Source organism: Mytilus californianus, unplaced genomic scaffold (assembly GCF_021869535.1).
Source record: "Mytilus californianus isolate M0D057914Y unplaced genomic scaffold, xbMytCali1.0.p SCAF_2, whole genome shotgun sequence".
Classification (NCBI taxonomy): domain Eukaryota; kingdom Metazoa; phylum Mollusca; class Bivalvia; order Mytilida; family Mytilidae; genus Mytilus; species Mytilus californianus.
The window spans coordinates 106,845,635-106,862,983 of record NW_026262668.1 but is presented as its reverse complement, the minus strand read 5'-3'; the positions used below and the strand labels follow the sequence as shown (position 1 = coordinate 106,862,983).

The 17,349-nt window shown below is 35.9% G+C and overlaps 1 protein-coding gene and 2 long non-coding RNA genes across 6 annotated transcripts in view; 1 reads left to right on the top strand and 2 right to left on the bottom strand.

The window, feature by feature from the left end:
• The window catches only part of LOC127728514 (sentrin-specific protease 1-like), a 45,893-nt gene extending 44,847 nt beyond the window's left edge, over positions 1-1,046 (bottom strand). For both annotated transcript variants that reach the window (XM_052235922.1, XM_052235923.1), the window contains exon 1: positions 886-1,046. In XM_052235922.1, coding sequence (XP_052091882.1) covers positions 886-977 — 92 coding nt within the window. In that variant the 5' untranslated portion in view covers positions 978-1,046. The remainder of the gene's footprint in view (positions 1-885) is intronic.
• LOC127728552 (uncharacterized) overlaps positions 1-17,349 on the top strand; it is a 150,608-nt gene that overhangs the window by 81,714 nt on the left and 51,545 nt on the right. The gene's annotated exons all lie outside the window — the stretch shown is intronic.
• LOC127728549 (uncharacterized) overlaps positions 1-17,349 on the bottom strand; it is a 113,554-nt gene that overhangs the window by 90,978 nt on the left and 5,227 nt on the right. The gene's annotated exons all lie outside the window — the stretch shown is intronic.

Below are 17,349 nucleotides of genomic sequence, written 5' to 3'. Positions count from 1 at the left end.
ATATAATAGGTAATGTTCTGATAATCTATATTGCTAGTCACTTGTAATTCTATTTACCTGTAAAATTCAAACCTTTTCAAGAAAAAAATATCTTGATTTTTACATGTTGAATAACTGATATACGGTAGCTGCTCAATTTTATATGTATACCAAAAGTATACAATATCATTACCCCTAAGAACTAAATTAGTCATTTTTAATGTTTTAATAATTAATAACATACCAATATCATTCATTTTTATAAATTGAATCATGCCAAAGGAATAAAGTTTTCCCTCATCAACCATTTTTTTACTAGAATTGATAGATAAGTCAGTCAAAAGAAGCATGAAAATTTCAATTGACCAGTATTTGCCAGTATTGACCACTTGGGGAGTATTGTCCGGACCGGTAAATACCACTGGTAAATACCGGGGGTGGTAAATACCGCCCAACCTTGCTCATGTACATGTATTTCAGGCAGAAAAAATTATATTCTAAACTATTATCCGTCTTTCAAAAAAAGACAAAATACTCCATTATATTGCTGACCTGTCACTTATAGTTGATGAAGAAGACTTGAACCTGACCCTGAGGTCCCGCTAAGACAACAAACGAAAGTTGGTGTATATTTTGTGAAGTATACACCAAGAAATTACTATTTGTAAGACTAAGAGGCAGATAATTTATACTGTATTAAATTCTCAATTTTTGTTACCCGGAGAGGAAAACCTGTTAACAAATAATAATGACATTTATTATTATATTTTGCTGGCGTCCGATAGAAAGTATACAATAACCGTCATCTTTATTTTAATAGATCTATTATTTAGTAAAAAAGTTTCCCATTTTTACGGCAAAACCGAACCACAAGTCAGGTTGACAGTTATGTTTTCTTTATTTTACCTCTCATCTATTGGTCTTTTTCTTTTTCTTGAGTTTCCAGCTTGAGGTGAAAAGATGAAAGATTTGAATTTGTTTGTAAAGGAGTTAAACATTTCCAACAAACCGTAATTAAAAATCTTTGTTCATGCAGTGAAAATATAACTTGCGCCACGGAAGTTACATTATTATCGCCCTCTGGGTTGCTTAAGGGAGAAAACTCCACTCGGCACTTCAGACTATAAAGCTGTCGGCCCTCACTAGAGTCGACACCACCGACCACGCAAGACACTCACGGGTAGTCAAGGTCGTTAAAGACCACCCTCGTCGTCGAGTCGACACTCGCATCAGTTGTTCCAGACTATGTACAAGAGATGCGTAGCCTTGAAATTGATTTTCGTTGCATATTCTGTATACTATTGTTTCTTCCGTGAACCGGAGCCTAAACGTACAGATATAGATTAGAATCATTTGCCACAACAAATAGTTTCATGCAGTACAGTACAGGGATTAAAGAGTATGATCTCAGAATCTGCTCTCATCCCTATTTTCTACCCTTAACTATTATTGTTATCAAATGTATTTAAGGAATGACTGTAATATTTTTTCTGTCTATGAAGAAATAACATCAAAAATGTGGTGCACACTGAATAACCCGCGTAGCGGGTTATTTAAAAGTGTGCACCAAATTTTTTATGTTATTTCGAATAGACAGAAAAAATATTACAGTCATTTCTTATAATTTAATTCTAAATTCCATTTTAAACCGGAGTAAACCATGAAAAAACGTTGATGACGTCACGGTCACATGACAAAATTATGTCTATGAGCTGATAAACAAAACAACGTCAGCCAATCAGAAGACGCGTTACATCCAAAATTAAATTATATAGTTTTATCTAAATGTTATTTTTCAAATGTACAGATATTATCATGATTTTTGATTTTGTTTCTTTTTTTTTCTGGTTACAGTGTAAATTATAAATCAAAATTTATAGTCGACGCCCGGCGAATAATCTTCAATAAATGAAGGATCGCTAGAAACTTAAAGAAGAAGAAGAAACAATCAATCACGAAGCCTTATTCACTACCCCTTTCAAAACTTCTTCTTCTTCTTCTTCTTCTATTGAGAAACTACTGATATCCCATAAAGGAGATGAAGACAAGATACAGATACAATCAGTATCTTGAAAGCTTCCATAGTGCATGGGAGCTTTCACTGTTGAGTCCGGTAGTTTATTCCGGGCTATTATTGATCTTGGAAAAAATTAATACTTGAAATAGCTGTGTCTTGGGCTGAAGATGGTGTTAAGCCATGGAATTGTAGTGTCTTGATGATCCGTTTAGTGGGATCAAGTAGTTTTCTGTTGGAATTGCTACGAGTTCATTTATAATTTTGTATAGTAAGCATAATCTGATGTTAACTCTTCGTTGGTATAGAGATATCCAGTTAAGCCTGTTTATCATGCTGGTGACACTTGATTCGTTGCTGTAATCATTGTAGACGTATCGAGCTGCTCTTCTCTGTAATCGCTCTATTTTTTCGATATTATCCTGCGTGTAGGGATCCCATATTACAGCGCTATATTCCACTCTCGGTTTTACTAGTGCATTAACAGCATTTAAATTATCATTGTTTGCTGTGGAGCTATTTTAGATTTTTCTACTGTCTGAGCTGGGTTTGCACTGGCTACAATGTTGTTAATGTGTAAGTTCCAGCTGAGGTCATCTTTGATGGTAATTCCTAAGTATTTTGTGTCCGTTACTACCTCTAGTTGTTTAACATGCATGTAATAAGGTTCTTTAATCGGGTGTTTGGATCGTGTTAGGTGCATCACATTACATTTGCTGATGTTAAATTCCATTTTCCATTTCTGTTCCCATTTTTTAAGCTTTGTCAGATTGTTTTGCAGTACTTCTTGGTCATGTTTGGTCTTGATAGGTCGATAGATGGTACAATCATCAGCGAACAGACGGATTGTAGATTGGATGTTATCAGTGATGTCGTAGATGAAAATTAGAAAAAAACTTCGGGACAGGGCCGAGTACACTACCTTGAGGTACACCAGATGTAACGTCCACTTTACCTGAATACTTGTTTCTAATACAACTGCCTGTGTCCTGTTGTCTACAAAGGCTGAGATCAATTTGTGATTGTCCATTGTGAGTGTTAGATCATGTATCAGACCTGTAAGTCGTGTCTCACATAATTGCTTACCTCTAAAACCATGTTTGAATTCTGATAGTATTTTGTTTCTTTCTATATGTTTCATGCGGTTGGATTCTACAATGTGCTCCATTAGCTTGCAGAGGATGCAGTTTAGTGAGACAGGCCTGTAGTTTGCTGGTTCGTGTCGTGGTCCTTTCGTGTAGATTGTACTGATAAAAGCGTATTTCCAGTCTCTTGGTGATTGTCCTAGAAACAACGATTTATTGAACAGGAAAGTGACTGTTGATGCTAGTCCATGATGCAGTTCTTTCAGTATGCGTGTGTGGTTTTCATTTCACATTTCAGTTTTATTGTCTTCTGTAAACACAGATTTGAATTGGTGGTTCAATGTGTTTGCTTTGTCAACTGTGTCTTTTGATGTAACTCCTTGACGTTTTAAGGGTGGTACTCCAGCAGTTTATTTCCACATGCATTTTAAAAAAGAGAAAAAAATTCTTTGGGTTTGGTTTGTCGTCAGGAGCTACTACGTTTAATACTTGGTTCCAGTAGCATTTGCGGGTCTCTTTTTGAACAAGATGTTTTAGGATTTTATATGCGGTTCTCATTTTTTCCATTTTCTCCTGTATTTTTAATTTATTGTACAGTCTGTCTCTTTTTCTCATCATCCTACGCAGTTCTAGTGTTATCCAAGGGTATCCATGTTGATGTTTAATAGTTCTCTGTGGTATAAAAGAGGGACGAAAGATACCAGAGGGACAGTCAAACTAATAGATCGAAAACAAACTGACAACGCCATGGCCAAAAATAAAAAAAACAAACAGACAAACAATAGTACAGATGACACAACATAGAAAACTAGACTAAGCAACACAAACCCCACCAAAAACTGGGGGTGATCTCAGGTGCTCCGGAAGGGTAAGCAGATCCTGCTCCACATAGTATGTGTTTATCAGTAAGTTTATGTATATTATCTTTAAATTCCTACCACAATTTGTTTATATCTGAATTATTTTGATTTTTTTTTACTAAAGTCGTCTCCAAATTTTTTTTTTGCTACAGGTTTCATATCCTCAAAATTCGCTTTCTTATATTGGTACTCTTTTTTTTTTTTGGTGTCTGATTTTGTTTAACCGGTGTTGTTGTTGCTTCGGTGTAAACAATATCATGAACCGAAATCCCTGGGCAGACTTCAGTTCTGTATATTGTTGAAGGTTTGTTGGTAAGAAAGAGGTCCAGTGTGTTGTTTCCTCTAGTTGGTTGATTTACTAGTTGTTCCAGGCCTATATATGTTATGTGATCTATAAAGTCTTGGTGTATTTCGGTGGTTTTACCATTTTCTTTGACTTGAGCGTTTGATAGGTCTCTCCACTCTATGTCTGGCAAGTTAAAATCACCTCCGACCCAAACTGTCTGGTTTTCAAAACTAGCTGCTTTCTCTAGATTTTTTTTTTATTTCGTTCATTGAGTCTATATCTGATGTATGTGGGTGGTATATAGAACCTATATAGAGTTTATTACCTGAGGGCAATGTCAATTTTGCCCATGCTGTCTCAGCATTACTCTTAAGTGCACACCGCCGAAATTAATCGTGAACCAGATCATCATCCCACCGTTACAATCTCAACAGACTCAACCGATTGTGCTTCGTTCTACTCGAAATCGCAAACGTCCTGTACTTTTTCGAAGTTCATCTTTGGATACACACACTTCCGATGAAGTTACGACACAATCAGACGCTTATTGTAAAGTGAAGCGAATATTATATCAACGGAAAAGAAATGGAAAGACTGGATTTCGTGTGCAGTTTAATGGTGAACCGGCACAAAATGTCTTATGGATACAATATGAACGCATACACAAAAGATTGTACAGTCAACGCCATGTGCAGACTAGTGCTATTTTATTATGAAAATTATTGAATTGTTTTTTTACGGCAATGCTGATTTGTGTTTTATGACAATGTTGATTTTGTTTATCATGAATGCTTCATATGTGTATATCGTATTACATAGATGTTAATTTTGTGAAAGGTAGAACATTCAAGAAATATTTGAAGGACTAGATGTTAAATGTTAAACTATTCGGGAAATGATTGCATTTCCGTCTGTATTCTTAAAAGAGCAATGTTTTGGTTTATGTATAAAAGCAATAATATGAAGAAATGTGTATATATACGTCTATTATTTTTATAAATAGAAAGTGAAAACTTTGTGAGAAAAAAAAAGTACTTGACAATGCAATGGATGACATGGATGTCACTTTGGCGGAAAGATGTACATTTTGTACTAAATAGATTTGTGTTATCATTAATCTGCAATAAGTGTTTATTTCATACAAAATATCGAGTGAATATTTGCTTCAGTATTGTTATGATAGCAGTTTTCAAAGATTTTTTTTGCAAAATAACTGTTCTTGAATTTATTTTTATAAAAATATTAAAGAGGAAAATACTGCGTTTTCATGAGCAACAATGTTGTCATTTGTAATGACGGATTTGGTGAATAATACCAGAAATAAACCTATTTTTGATGGTAATATTTGAGGCAGTGTATCTGACCAATGTGTTGCTCTAATTGTATTTCCATTTAATAAGAGTTAAGGTCTCTGCTGGTGTCATTATATATAAACGTTTGCATTGTATAACCAATTTTATAATGGAATATGCAGTAGATATTGATTTTGAGTATAGCATGCATGCATGCATTTGATAGTTGATTGAATAATAGATTGAAGACGTAACTATTGGCATGCTTGTTTATGAAAGTATTGGATTTTTAAAGATTTTTAGAAAACGCCTTGACCATTGAAAACATATGGGTTTGTTAATTTGTTCGGGGGATGCTATATGTCAGTTTGGTATGGTCAAGCCGTTTGGTAAAGTTAGCATATTTTTAAGAGAATTATCTCTCCTTAACCAGTTATTGGGTTTTGCGTATTGCGGCATAAGTCCGTATTTGGTTTATATAATAGTTTGACAGTTTTGATTGTCCTCTTGATTTATTGTGACCATACATGTACATGTGTTTGTGAAATAGAACTTTATTAATTTGAACAGTAGTTGATTATGTATGCCAAAGTAAGGCATAAAACTCTACCGCTTCTTCACTTACAAAGGTGTTTTGAGTGGCTACAAGTACTCCGCCATGTTTATCTAATTGTCTATCCTTTCTGTATACATTTCTTTTAAATTCATCAGCGTATATGTCTCCGTATTTAATTGATGGATCGAGCCATGATTCAGCACCTATAACATATGTGCGGTTGTATTTTTCCTATAGCTGTTTGGAAGATGCCCTTACGTCTTCTTAATGATTGGCAGTTGATTATCATTATTCTAAATTTTCGCTTTTCTCATCACTTGGCGTCCGTCGTCCGTCGTCGTCCGTCGTCGTCGTTAACTTTTTACATTTTGAACTTCTTCTAGAGAACCACTGAATGGAATGAAACCAAACATGGCATGAATGTTCCTTATGAGGTGCTGACCAAGTGTTGTTTCTTTGTAGCCGATCCATCATCCAAGATGGCCGCCAGCGGGGGACTTAGTTTAACATAGGACCCTAAGGGAAATACATAGAAATGTCTTATTTTAGAGAACCAATAAATGGAATGGAACCAAACATGGCATGAATGTTCCTTATGATATGCTGACCAAGTGTTGTTACTTTGCAGTCGGTCCATCATCCAAGATGACCAACAGCGGGGGACTTAGTTTAACATAGGACCCTATGGGAAATACATACAAATGTCTTCTTTTAGAGAACCACTGATTGGAATGAAACCAAACATGGCATGAATGTTCCTTATGAGGTGCTGACCAAGTGTTGTTACTTTGTAGCCGATCCATCATCCAAGATGGCCGACAGCGGGGGACTTAGTTTAACATAGGACCCTATGGGAAATACATAAAAATGTCTTCTTTTAGAGAACCAATAAATGGAATGGAACCAAACATGGCATGAATGTTCCTTATGAGATGTTGACCAAGTGTTGTTACTTTGCAGTCGGTCCATCATCCAAGATGGCCGCCAGCGGGGGACTTAGTTTAACATAGGACCCTATGGGAAATACATACAAATGTCTTCTTTTAGAGAACCACTGAATGGAATGAAACAAAACATGGCATGAATGTTCCTTATAAGGTGCTGACCAAGTGTTGTAACTTTCCAGTAGGTCCATCATCCAAGATGGCCGACAGCGGGGGACTTAGTTTAACATAGGACCCTTGGGAAATACATACAAATGTCTTCTTTTAGAAAACCACTGAATGGAATGGAACCAAACATGGCATGAATGTTCCTTATGAGGTGCTGACCAAGTGTTGTTACTTTGCAGCCGATCCATCATCCAAGATGGCCGCTAGGGGGGGGGGGGCTTAGTTTAACATAGGACCCTATGGGAAATACATACAAATGTCTTCTTTTAGAGTACCACTGAATGGAATGAAACCAAACATGGCATGAATGTTCCTTATGAGGTGCTGACCAAGTGTTGCTACTTTGTTGCCGATTTACTGTTCAAGATGGCCACCAGGATATTTTATTAAATAACGGGACCAATATTAATCCAAATTTGGCCTCAATCATTTTTTGGGTATCTGTTATGATTTTTATCTATCTTTACATGATTTCTAAAACCAAAGTAGAGTCAGGTGAGCGACACAGGCTCTTGCGAGCCTCTAGTTTCTGTTTCTTATGGTAGTGGTCTTCTTTTGTGTTTTGTTGTTTTTCTGGTACTGCTTAATTTTGGCGAAGATGTCATCTGGTGAACCCGGGTTACTATAGTTCAAAAACTCATTACCTTCATCCAATGAATTATATGTGTTTATACTATCATTCAAATAAGCTAGTGGAAAAACTTGGTAGCCTACAATCGGTGCAATACCAATTCTCTGTACGACTTATATTTGGAAACCACTATTACAAACCCCATTCACATCCACCAATACAAACTTACAGCTATCATCTCGGATATTGACCTGCCACTGGACGTTAAGCAACCCAAAATCAACCAATCAATCGGATATTGACAGTCACAGACTTTTCAAACTAGATCGCTTTGAAAAAGATGAACAGGAGAAAAGACTCTTTCTAACACGTTCCTTTACCACCAAAGGTCTCGATGCCATCAACTTGGGCAATATCCTTCAAAATAAATCAGTTCACTCGAACTGAAAACCTCGGCCTATTTGAAGATCAGACTGTACCTCTCATTTCTTATTCCTATACCAAACCAATTGAAACTAAAGTTTTCAATTACAAACACGTTCAAGTCTAAACCTCCTGATTGCACCTGTGCTAGCTCCACATTCATATACTGTAAACCAACTTATTTTCGCGACTTTCGCGAGTAGAAAAATAACGCGAACATAAATCGTCGCAAATATGTGAAACTTGAATCTTTCCTTATTTAACTACATCAAGTAAATTAGAAATTCGCGAAAATAAATCGCTGCGATGTGGACTAGAAAGGGCTAAACGCGAAATAAAGTATCAGCGAAAATAAAGTTGGTTTACAGTACTAGTAATTGGACTGTCCACGTTATTACTGATGACTTAAACATTGTCAATAACACTTCTCTGCGAAATGTGTTATCCAAAGGCCCGAAATATCGTGAGCTTAAATCCATCAATTGGAAACACAACTTAAAAATACTGATGTATTCAGTCGAGGATTATATCTGGCAATGGGTTAAACGCGAGAAAGAAGACATAGATACTCTTTCCGTAAGGTCGTTGATACAAATCAGAATAAAAAAAAAAGACTGAATGAGCCTATGGATACACATGCTACATCAATCTTTAAAGACCCAAATGTTGCAAAACACCTGTATATGTTGTTGTCTCCGCAGATAAAGCCCCAAACAACATCGTTTTTGTGTGTAAATCGCATTACATAAACTATCTGATAAATGAATTAGGTATTTATAATTCACTTGGACACTCCACATATACCTTTGATAATCATATATAGATTTGTTCTATGTTCCTTTGGACTTTCAACCATAGATGAAGAACGGGACCTTCCTTCACTGTATTGGATACCTAAGTTACATAAGTGTCCTTACAAACAACGTTATATTGCCGAATCTTCCGAGTGCTCCACGAAATCTCTTTCTAAATTATTAACATCAGTTTTATCAGCAATCAAAGCCGGGCTTCAAAGTTATTGTGAAACTACTTATTCTAGGAGTGGCGTGAATCAGATGTGGGTACTAAAAAAATCCAAAGATCTTTTAGAGTATATACAATCTAAGACTCTTTCATCTTGGAACAGTATTAAAACATTTGACTTTTCTACACTTTACACAAGTATTCCTCATTCCAAAATAAAAGACAAATTAAAAGAGTTGGTCCTGCTTTGCTGCATACAAAAGAATGGCCAACGTAGTTACAAGTATCTTGTCTTAGGGAGGGACAAATCATACATTTTAAATATCACTCTAATTCAAACAAAATTTCTCTGAAACTGACATTATCAAGATACTTGATTTCTTGATTGACAACATATTTGTTATGTTTGGAGGACGTGTTTTTTAAGAAACAATCGGCATTCCCATGGAAACCAACTGTGCCCCTCTTCTTGTCGACTTGTTCCTTTGTTCATATGAGGCTGACTTCATACAAGCGCTTAAGAGGAAGAAAGAACAGAAGTTAGCATTTTCCTTTAAGCTCACTTTCCGCTATATATGTAGATGATGTTATCTCACTAAATAATTCAAAGTTTGGTGACTATGTGGAACGCATCTCTCCCACCGAAGAGATAAAAATACAACAGATACAATTAAGTCTGCCTCATATCTCGACTCACATCTAGAAATTGAAAATGAGGGTCGGTTGAAAATAAAACTTTACGACAAAAGAGTCATATGATTTCAGCTTCCCAATTGTGAACTTTCCCTTTCTATGAAGCAACATTCCAGCAGCGCCAGCATATGGAGTATATATCTCCCAGTTGATACGATATTCCAGGGCTTGTACTTCTTATCATGATTTCATTGATAGAAAGTTGCTACTCACAAGGAAGCTATTTAACCAAGAGTTCCAAATGGTGAAGTTGAAATCATTCATTCGTAAATTTGACCGCCGCCATCACGAATTGGTTGACCGTTATGGAATATCTGTTTCAGAGATGACGACGGATATGTTCAAATTGTCGTAACCACAATCCAGTACTCTTTTCCCCGAATTTGACATACCGGATTAGACGTTTCACCGGGTTTGTACTTACACGAACAACACGACGGGTGCCACATGTGGATCATGATCGGTTTACCCCTTCTGGAGCACCTGAGATCACCCCCGGTTTTTGGTGGGGTCCGTATTGCTCATTCTTTTGTTTTCTATGTTGTGTTTTGTGTACTGTTGGTTTTTTTTTACTTTTGGTCTTTTTCTTTTTTTTTTGCCATGGCGTTGTCGGCTTATTTTCGACTTGTAAGTTTGAACATTCCTTAAGTATCTTTCGCCTCTCTTTTCCGTGAACTGGACCATAAACAAGCAATGAATTGAGGAAGCCAGAGAGATGATAAGGTGATGCAACTGAGGGCTGTAAGAAAAATATATGATTAAAACATCTAAGGCCAAGGGTCACCGACTACGTTTTTAGGGTATTAACCAATCAGTTTTTAGTTGGTAGTGAAAAACGTCAAAAATTGACGTTTTACGGACCTAACGTTATGTACAACGCTTACGTAACGCTTATTTCGACGTTTTGTGGTATTTTTTCATTTAGAACACTACTTTGAATGATGTTTACCGTAAAAACGATGTCGGTGACCTCATGATTATTTTACATGTTACAACAACAACATAGTTTTTGAAGAAATTGGAGATTTTAGAATTTTAAGACAAATTAAAGAACGTTTTTCGCTTATTCTATGTGCTCTCTGTACAAATGTTCACCTATTTTGAAAGAATTCAATCAGTAATATTTCAGGCAATAAAAAGGATAAATGCATTATTTTTTCGATTTTCAGTTATAGTTCAACGAGCCAAAGTTGTATGCAAAAGTTTATCAAAATCTGTGACATAGCCAATTTACTGTAACTTTACATTGAAAAGTGGCTTACGAAAATTAGACAAAAAGGAAAGAAGTTGAGAAGGACTGTCCTTATGGGAATATAGGTATAAGCACGTACGTAAGACGGCCAATAACATGTATTTAAAGTCGGTATTCATATACACAAACAATAAAAAATATAACATGAGCTCTTAGTAACTGACTGACTTATACAGATAAAGATAGATATTAAATTTTCCAAATTAGGTCCCCCAAAAAAGGGGGACATAGTGTGCGTATACACATATAATAAATATGATCTTTCACAAAAAACAATATTTTTACATAACATTAATATAATAATATGCTGTGTAGCTTCAAAAGGGTAAAAAGACGATGATCTCGGATTGTAAACTTAAAACTTCTTAAAACCTCCGAATACCTGATGCAAAGGAACAAAGGTTCAATGTTATTGAAGTTACAGACTTTGAGAATAGTCCAGGTTTCCCTACTGCAACAGACACTATTTCAGTAATAAATTAACCAACAGCAGTGAGAATTGATTTATCTTCTGTGTTCATATCCCGTATTAGTTTACCCTTGAGTCTAGATTTAGAAAATTAGGGCAATTTTAATTATTTCTTCAAATAGATGAATGAGGTCATCATCAAATTTTTGGGGCCTCTGTGGCCGAGTGGTCTAAGTAGTCGAACAACTGTATCACTAGCCAGTCAACACTGAGGTTGTGAGTTCAAATCCCGCACGTGCCATGCAGGTGCGCTGACTCCAATCTTAATTGACTAGGATTGTCAGTTTTCCTACCGAAGGTCGGTGGTTCTCTCCAGGCACTCCGGCTTCCTCCACCAATAACAACTGACCGCCACGAAATAGCCCAATAGTGTTGAAAGTACCAATCAATCAATCAATCAATCAATCAATCAATCATCATCAAATTCAACACTTAGACATAGAAAATGATATAAACGGTAATAAAAATTTCAGCTAGTAAATTAACATTCTCACTGAAATTCAGCATTTTCCATACTTGCGAAAAAGGTTGCAATGCCCTTTCAGCCAGATTATCATTCAACAGTAATGAACGTGGATATCGGTAGGATTTCAAGTGCAATGCCAGAAAGTGACAAACATGTTCCATGTTAACTTCAAATAATGCGTGGTCAGGACAAACAAACACAAGAACATCTATACCGCTTCCACATACCTAAGAAATTCAAAAGTTTAAGGGTGCATGCATGGAGAGGAGGGGACTGGATCGTAACCCTTGGCTAGCGAAGATGAAACACAATATAAAATTTGTAAGCTGCATGTCATGGATTAGACAAAAACAGACAACATATTTTCTCGGTCTAAATGACAATATCATGGGACAGGGGAACATGCCTTAAACGTTCTCTATTGACATAATGCATGTTGTTGATAAAAGACAACGGTATCATAGGTCTCATAGCAAACATATCAATCGTAACAAATTCAACATTAAAATAATTTTATACTTGATGATCTCTTATCCATGTTTAAATTACAATGGTAGATATAATTTATTATGGAAAATGGATGAAATACTAATTAGAAATTACATAATATTTTTGATAATGTGTGTTACAATATCGTTGTACATTCAACTACATGTATATGAGGGTACGTATCATTATACTATTTGTCAACATAACATTTTTCATCGGATCGATAAGTCTACAGTTCATATAAGTTTTTTTTTATTACAATAAATACATTAATGATCATTGATAGATGTTTTGATTTTATTTACGTATCTAGTATATATTTAATGACTGTACTTTTCAAAACTGTATGCTCCCTTTCTTTGATAGCCGATAGAGCATCCTATTAATTCGTAAACATGTAACAGAAGACAGTGTCATTTTTAATTATACATCAGTATATAAATATGCCTACTTGAGCTGTGATGAGACGATTGAGGTTTTTAATTTTATCCTTGACAACACATATGTGCGCTTCAGTAATAAAATTAATCGACAGGTCCTTTTATAGCAGATGTGTTCCTGCATTGTGTTGAAACACTGTTTATATCTAAACTCTGTAAAGATCCGCCTAAATTCCACTTAGTAGGAAAAGAATCTTGAAAACATTTACCGTTACCTAGATGGTATGTTTGTTTTAAATAATCAAGAATTCTGTTATTATACTGCGAACATTTACCAAATGGAATCAAAATAAATCTAATATAGAAACAACAGTCAGTGGCGGGTCCAGAACTTTTTGTAAGGGGGGCCCGCTGACGATGATGTTGGTTATAGAGCTCGTATATTTAGATACAATCTACGAATTTGCTGATCCTTTGAAAAAAAATATTCGGGAAGGTTATAAATTTTACCAAGGTCTGGATGGGGAAAGGGCTGCGGGGCTTTATTGTTGTTGTCTTCAAATTTCTTTGTCGCTTTTCCATAGTTTTTATTTTTATTGACCATTGTTCTCCATTCTTTATTTTTTGGTCGTTTTCCTCTATTTCTTAATTTCTTAATATTCTGCCCCTTGTTATCTATTCTGTGAACCCCATCCAGACACTCTAATATATATGAGCTTTGAATATCATCTGGATTTTTTATGGGCATCGGTGGCCAAGAGCCTGTTAACACTGAAGAAGTGCGTTCGAACCCTGCTCGTGTCAGGTGCGTTCGACTCCTATCTTACTTGACAAGGATTGCGAGTTTTCCTGCCGATGGTCGTTTGATAAACCGTTCTCTCCGGCTGACCTCCACGATATAGCAAAGAGTACTAAAAGTGACATTAAACGCCAACAATCAATCAATCAATCTGGATTTTTACACTGATGTTGTTTTTAGGGCTCATAAATCTAAACACGTTAGTTTGTTATACGGTAAATCTAGATACGATCCATGTTCACTCGTAAATCCTTCGAATTAACTTATTCTCAAAGGTAATTAATTTAACAACCGTAGTAAGATCTTTGAATATTAATTCTATCAGTATTAACATTGATTTTGGTTGATAAATGCTTTTCTCATATGTCTTACAATGTTTTTACACTAAATCCGTCGAATATGTACTAATAAGTACTTTAGTCAGGGACAATATGATTTATTTATTAGTTGTAATGAGCTTTGATCTAGCTTTTAGTAACTGCATTTACTCTTGGATCACAAAATTGTGCTTTCTTTCTTCTTGTTATTTTTTTTTTTTGTGTGCTTAATGCCGATCTGATGAGTCAAACCTTTTCGAACTGATAGTTATAGTGTGTTCTTATGTTGTGCTGTTACATCAATGTCCCAGGTTATATGGAGTTTAAATCGTTTACAAATATGTTTCACACCGCCACATTATTTTAATATGCCTGTTCCAAGCCTGGAGCCTGTAATTCAGTGGTTTTCGTTGGTTGGTGTATTTCTTATTTGCTTTTCATTTGTAGTTTTTAACATTAACTCAGGCAGTTGTTTTTCTCTTTTGGACTGTTTCCAATTTTTGTTATGCCGTGGACTTTTATAGTTTGTTATACGGTATTGGTTTTGCTCCGATTGTTGAAGGGCGTACAGTGCCCTATAGTTTGTTATACGGTATTGGTTTTGCTCCGATTGTTGAAGGGCATACAGTGCCCTATAGTTTGTTATACGGTATTTGTTTTGCTCCGATTGTTGAAGGGCGTACAGTGCCCTATAGTTTGTTATACGGTATTGGTTTTGCTCCGATTGTTGAAGGGCGTACAGTGCTCTATATAGTTTTTCGTCTCCTATATATGGACAGTTTTCTCATTGGAAATCATATCACATCTCCATATTCATACCAATGGTAGTAAATGATAACACCTATAACAATAATATTAAAAACCAATTGCCGGTAGAACATAGCGATCACGGCAATCTGATTAAAATTCTGATCTATCGCTTACTCGTCGAAGAGGATAACGAAATCAGAGATCTATATTTTAATTAGATTGTGATCACGGCAAAATTTGCTTTTTGAGTACAATAAAAGAATTACTAGCAAATAAGGACACAGATGAAATGGTTAGTACATTTAATTTGTGGGTATAGGTTGCAAGATTCAATAAATAAATATATAAAATCTGGGAACAGTATATGTTCCTGATAAAATTAAGAAGATGTTTGCAAATGAGACAACTTTCGAACAGAAACCCAAAGGACGAAAATGTAGAATTACAGGTCACTATAAGGCCTTCCACAAAGAGAAAACCCTATACCGTCTAGTAAGCTATAAAATGTTCCGGCATGACAAAATGTGAAACAATTCAAATGAGAAAACCAACGGCCTGATTTATAAGTATATACATGGAAAGAATATATCCGAGAAAACATTAACTGCATTTGGTTATCTAGAAACAAAGCCAAATCAACATCACAAGAGAGCGTGAAATCGAGACAATGACCAAATCATGGCCATATGCAAAAATGTGTGGTCAAAGTTTTCGGAAGAAGATAAAAATTTGACACGTGAGTTACATGACAAAAGAGAAACTATTCTTGTAGCAATAAGTAATGACACAGATGTGAAGTTTTGGCACTATTCTTCACCAGTGAAACATCTAAGACACTGATTACGTTCTAGCAAATACAGAGACAAGATATATTACGTATTAAAACTGAGTCGAGTAATGTAATTAGATACTAGTAAGTATCCTTGGCCTCCGGCTCAGGGAATATAAATCCTGAGCCGGGAATGTCACATTATATACAATGTCTGAAACCTCAATAACATGTACTATTTTTACAAATACACATCTGTGTCCGGTCGGAATGGGGACATTACATCCGATATCTCGGATAGAAAGACTGCCATCACGGTCATCTGTACGTATAAGCACACTTTCAACATCTCCGTAGGGTTCGTTGGTGGCCGGTTACCTTTCCGACGTATTTTTCAGTGGTAGCTCAATTTTTCGGCCTTACATCCCGGTAGGCTAATATTGAAGAACCTAGCTATTGTATTGATTGTTAATTTGCTCTCGTCCCGAAGAAGCAATCGCCACTGGACGTTAAACAAGCAACATTAAATTAATCAGTTTTAAACTGACAGAGATCTGGAGCGTGCACTCTACTACATGCATGGAATTTAACGTCCCCATTTCCTACTAACCTAAGAGTAACTGGATATAGAAATATGGTAAATTCTTGGTCTTCTTCCGACCGACAGCAAAACCATTGCCAAAGATGCGTCCGTTTTGGTTGTACGGGATGTATAAATTTGCAGCCACGTCCTGTCAGAAAGGGGACGTTAAATCCGATGCATTGTGTAAAGAATATGCAACGCTCTATCCATGTTTTATAACCCTTGTAGCAACTCTGTGAGGGGTTCGTAGGTGGCCTGTTGCAAGGCTAAACGTATGTCCCTATCCAATGTGCCAGTGGCATTCCAAACTCACCGCTTATCATCCCTGTCTACCCCCTATGAGCCGTACAAGATGTCGATATATGACGGTTCAGAAAAAACACTAGAAACAGTGAGAGTCGATAACAATATAGGAACTAATATATAGACTCTAAGCATGAATTCGATAAACACATACGATCTCAGGTGAATAAAGCAAACGTATTAAGAATACGGCAAGATGTGTTGTCTGTCAGTATTCAAGGTACTGCATGCAAACCGGTTTATTTTCGATAATACCGTTTTTTTTGTAGGCGGTTCTTGTTGATGCAATTATACAAGGCACTGGCTACGATTACCCGCAAAAAGTAACAATACTGAGAAATAATTATTGTTACTTCCGAGACTAATTACCGAAATATATTTTCGGACAGGGACCCGATTTCATACGGAAATTGCAGGTAACCAGAATATTGTTTTTTTATTGGTACCTGCAAAATTTTACATAGAATTTGAAAATTATGCCTTTTTGTGTGTAGCATCGGGATACTTTGTATTGTCTTCGTGTCATTGTCCCGTATACATATTCAGGGATCGTCTATATTTAGTACAGACTGTCCCTGACATATTTGAACAAATACATATAAATAGAAAATTATTTATCAAACATAGCAATGATAAATTGAAAGCACATTTATACATATTTAAAATCTTTTAGCTATTTATTTTGGTGGCACTTCCTGCACACTCAGTATGACACCTTATGTAGCAGTAAGTTGAGGCCAACGGATTTCAGGTGATACCATTCCAGACACCCGTCGCAAACTATAGATCCATATATATGCACGTCTATACCGCACACTAAATAATTCCATTCTGCTATATTTTTCTTCAGCGATATCTATTTTTTTTACAAAAACTTCTATATAATTGTACAAAATTTGCATCTTGGAACCGTTATTTGAAGTACCAGTCACGCGCCA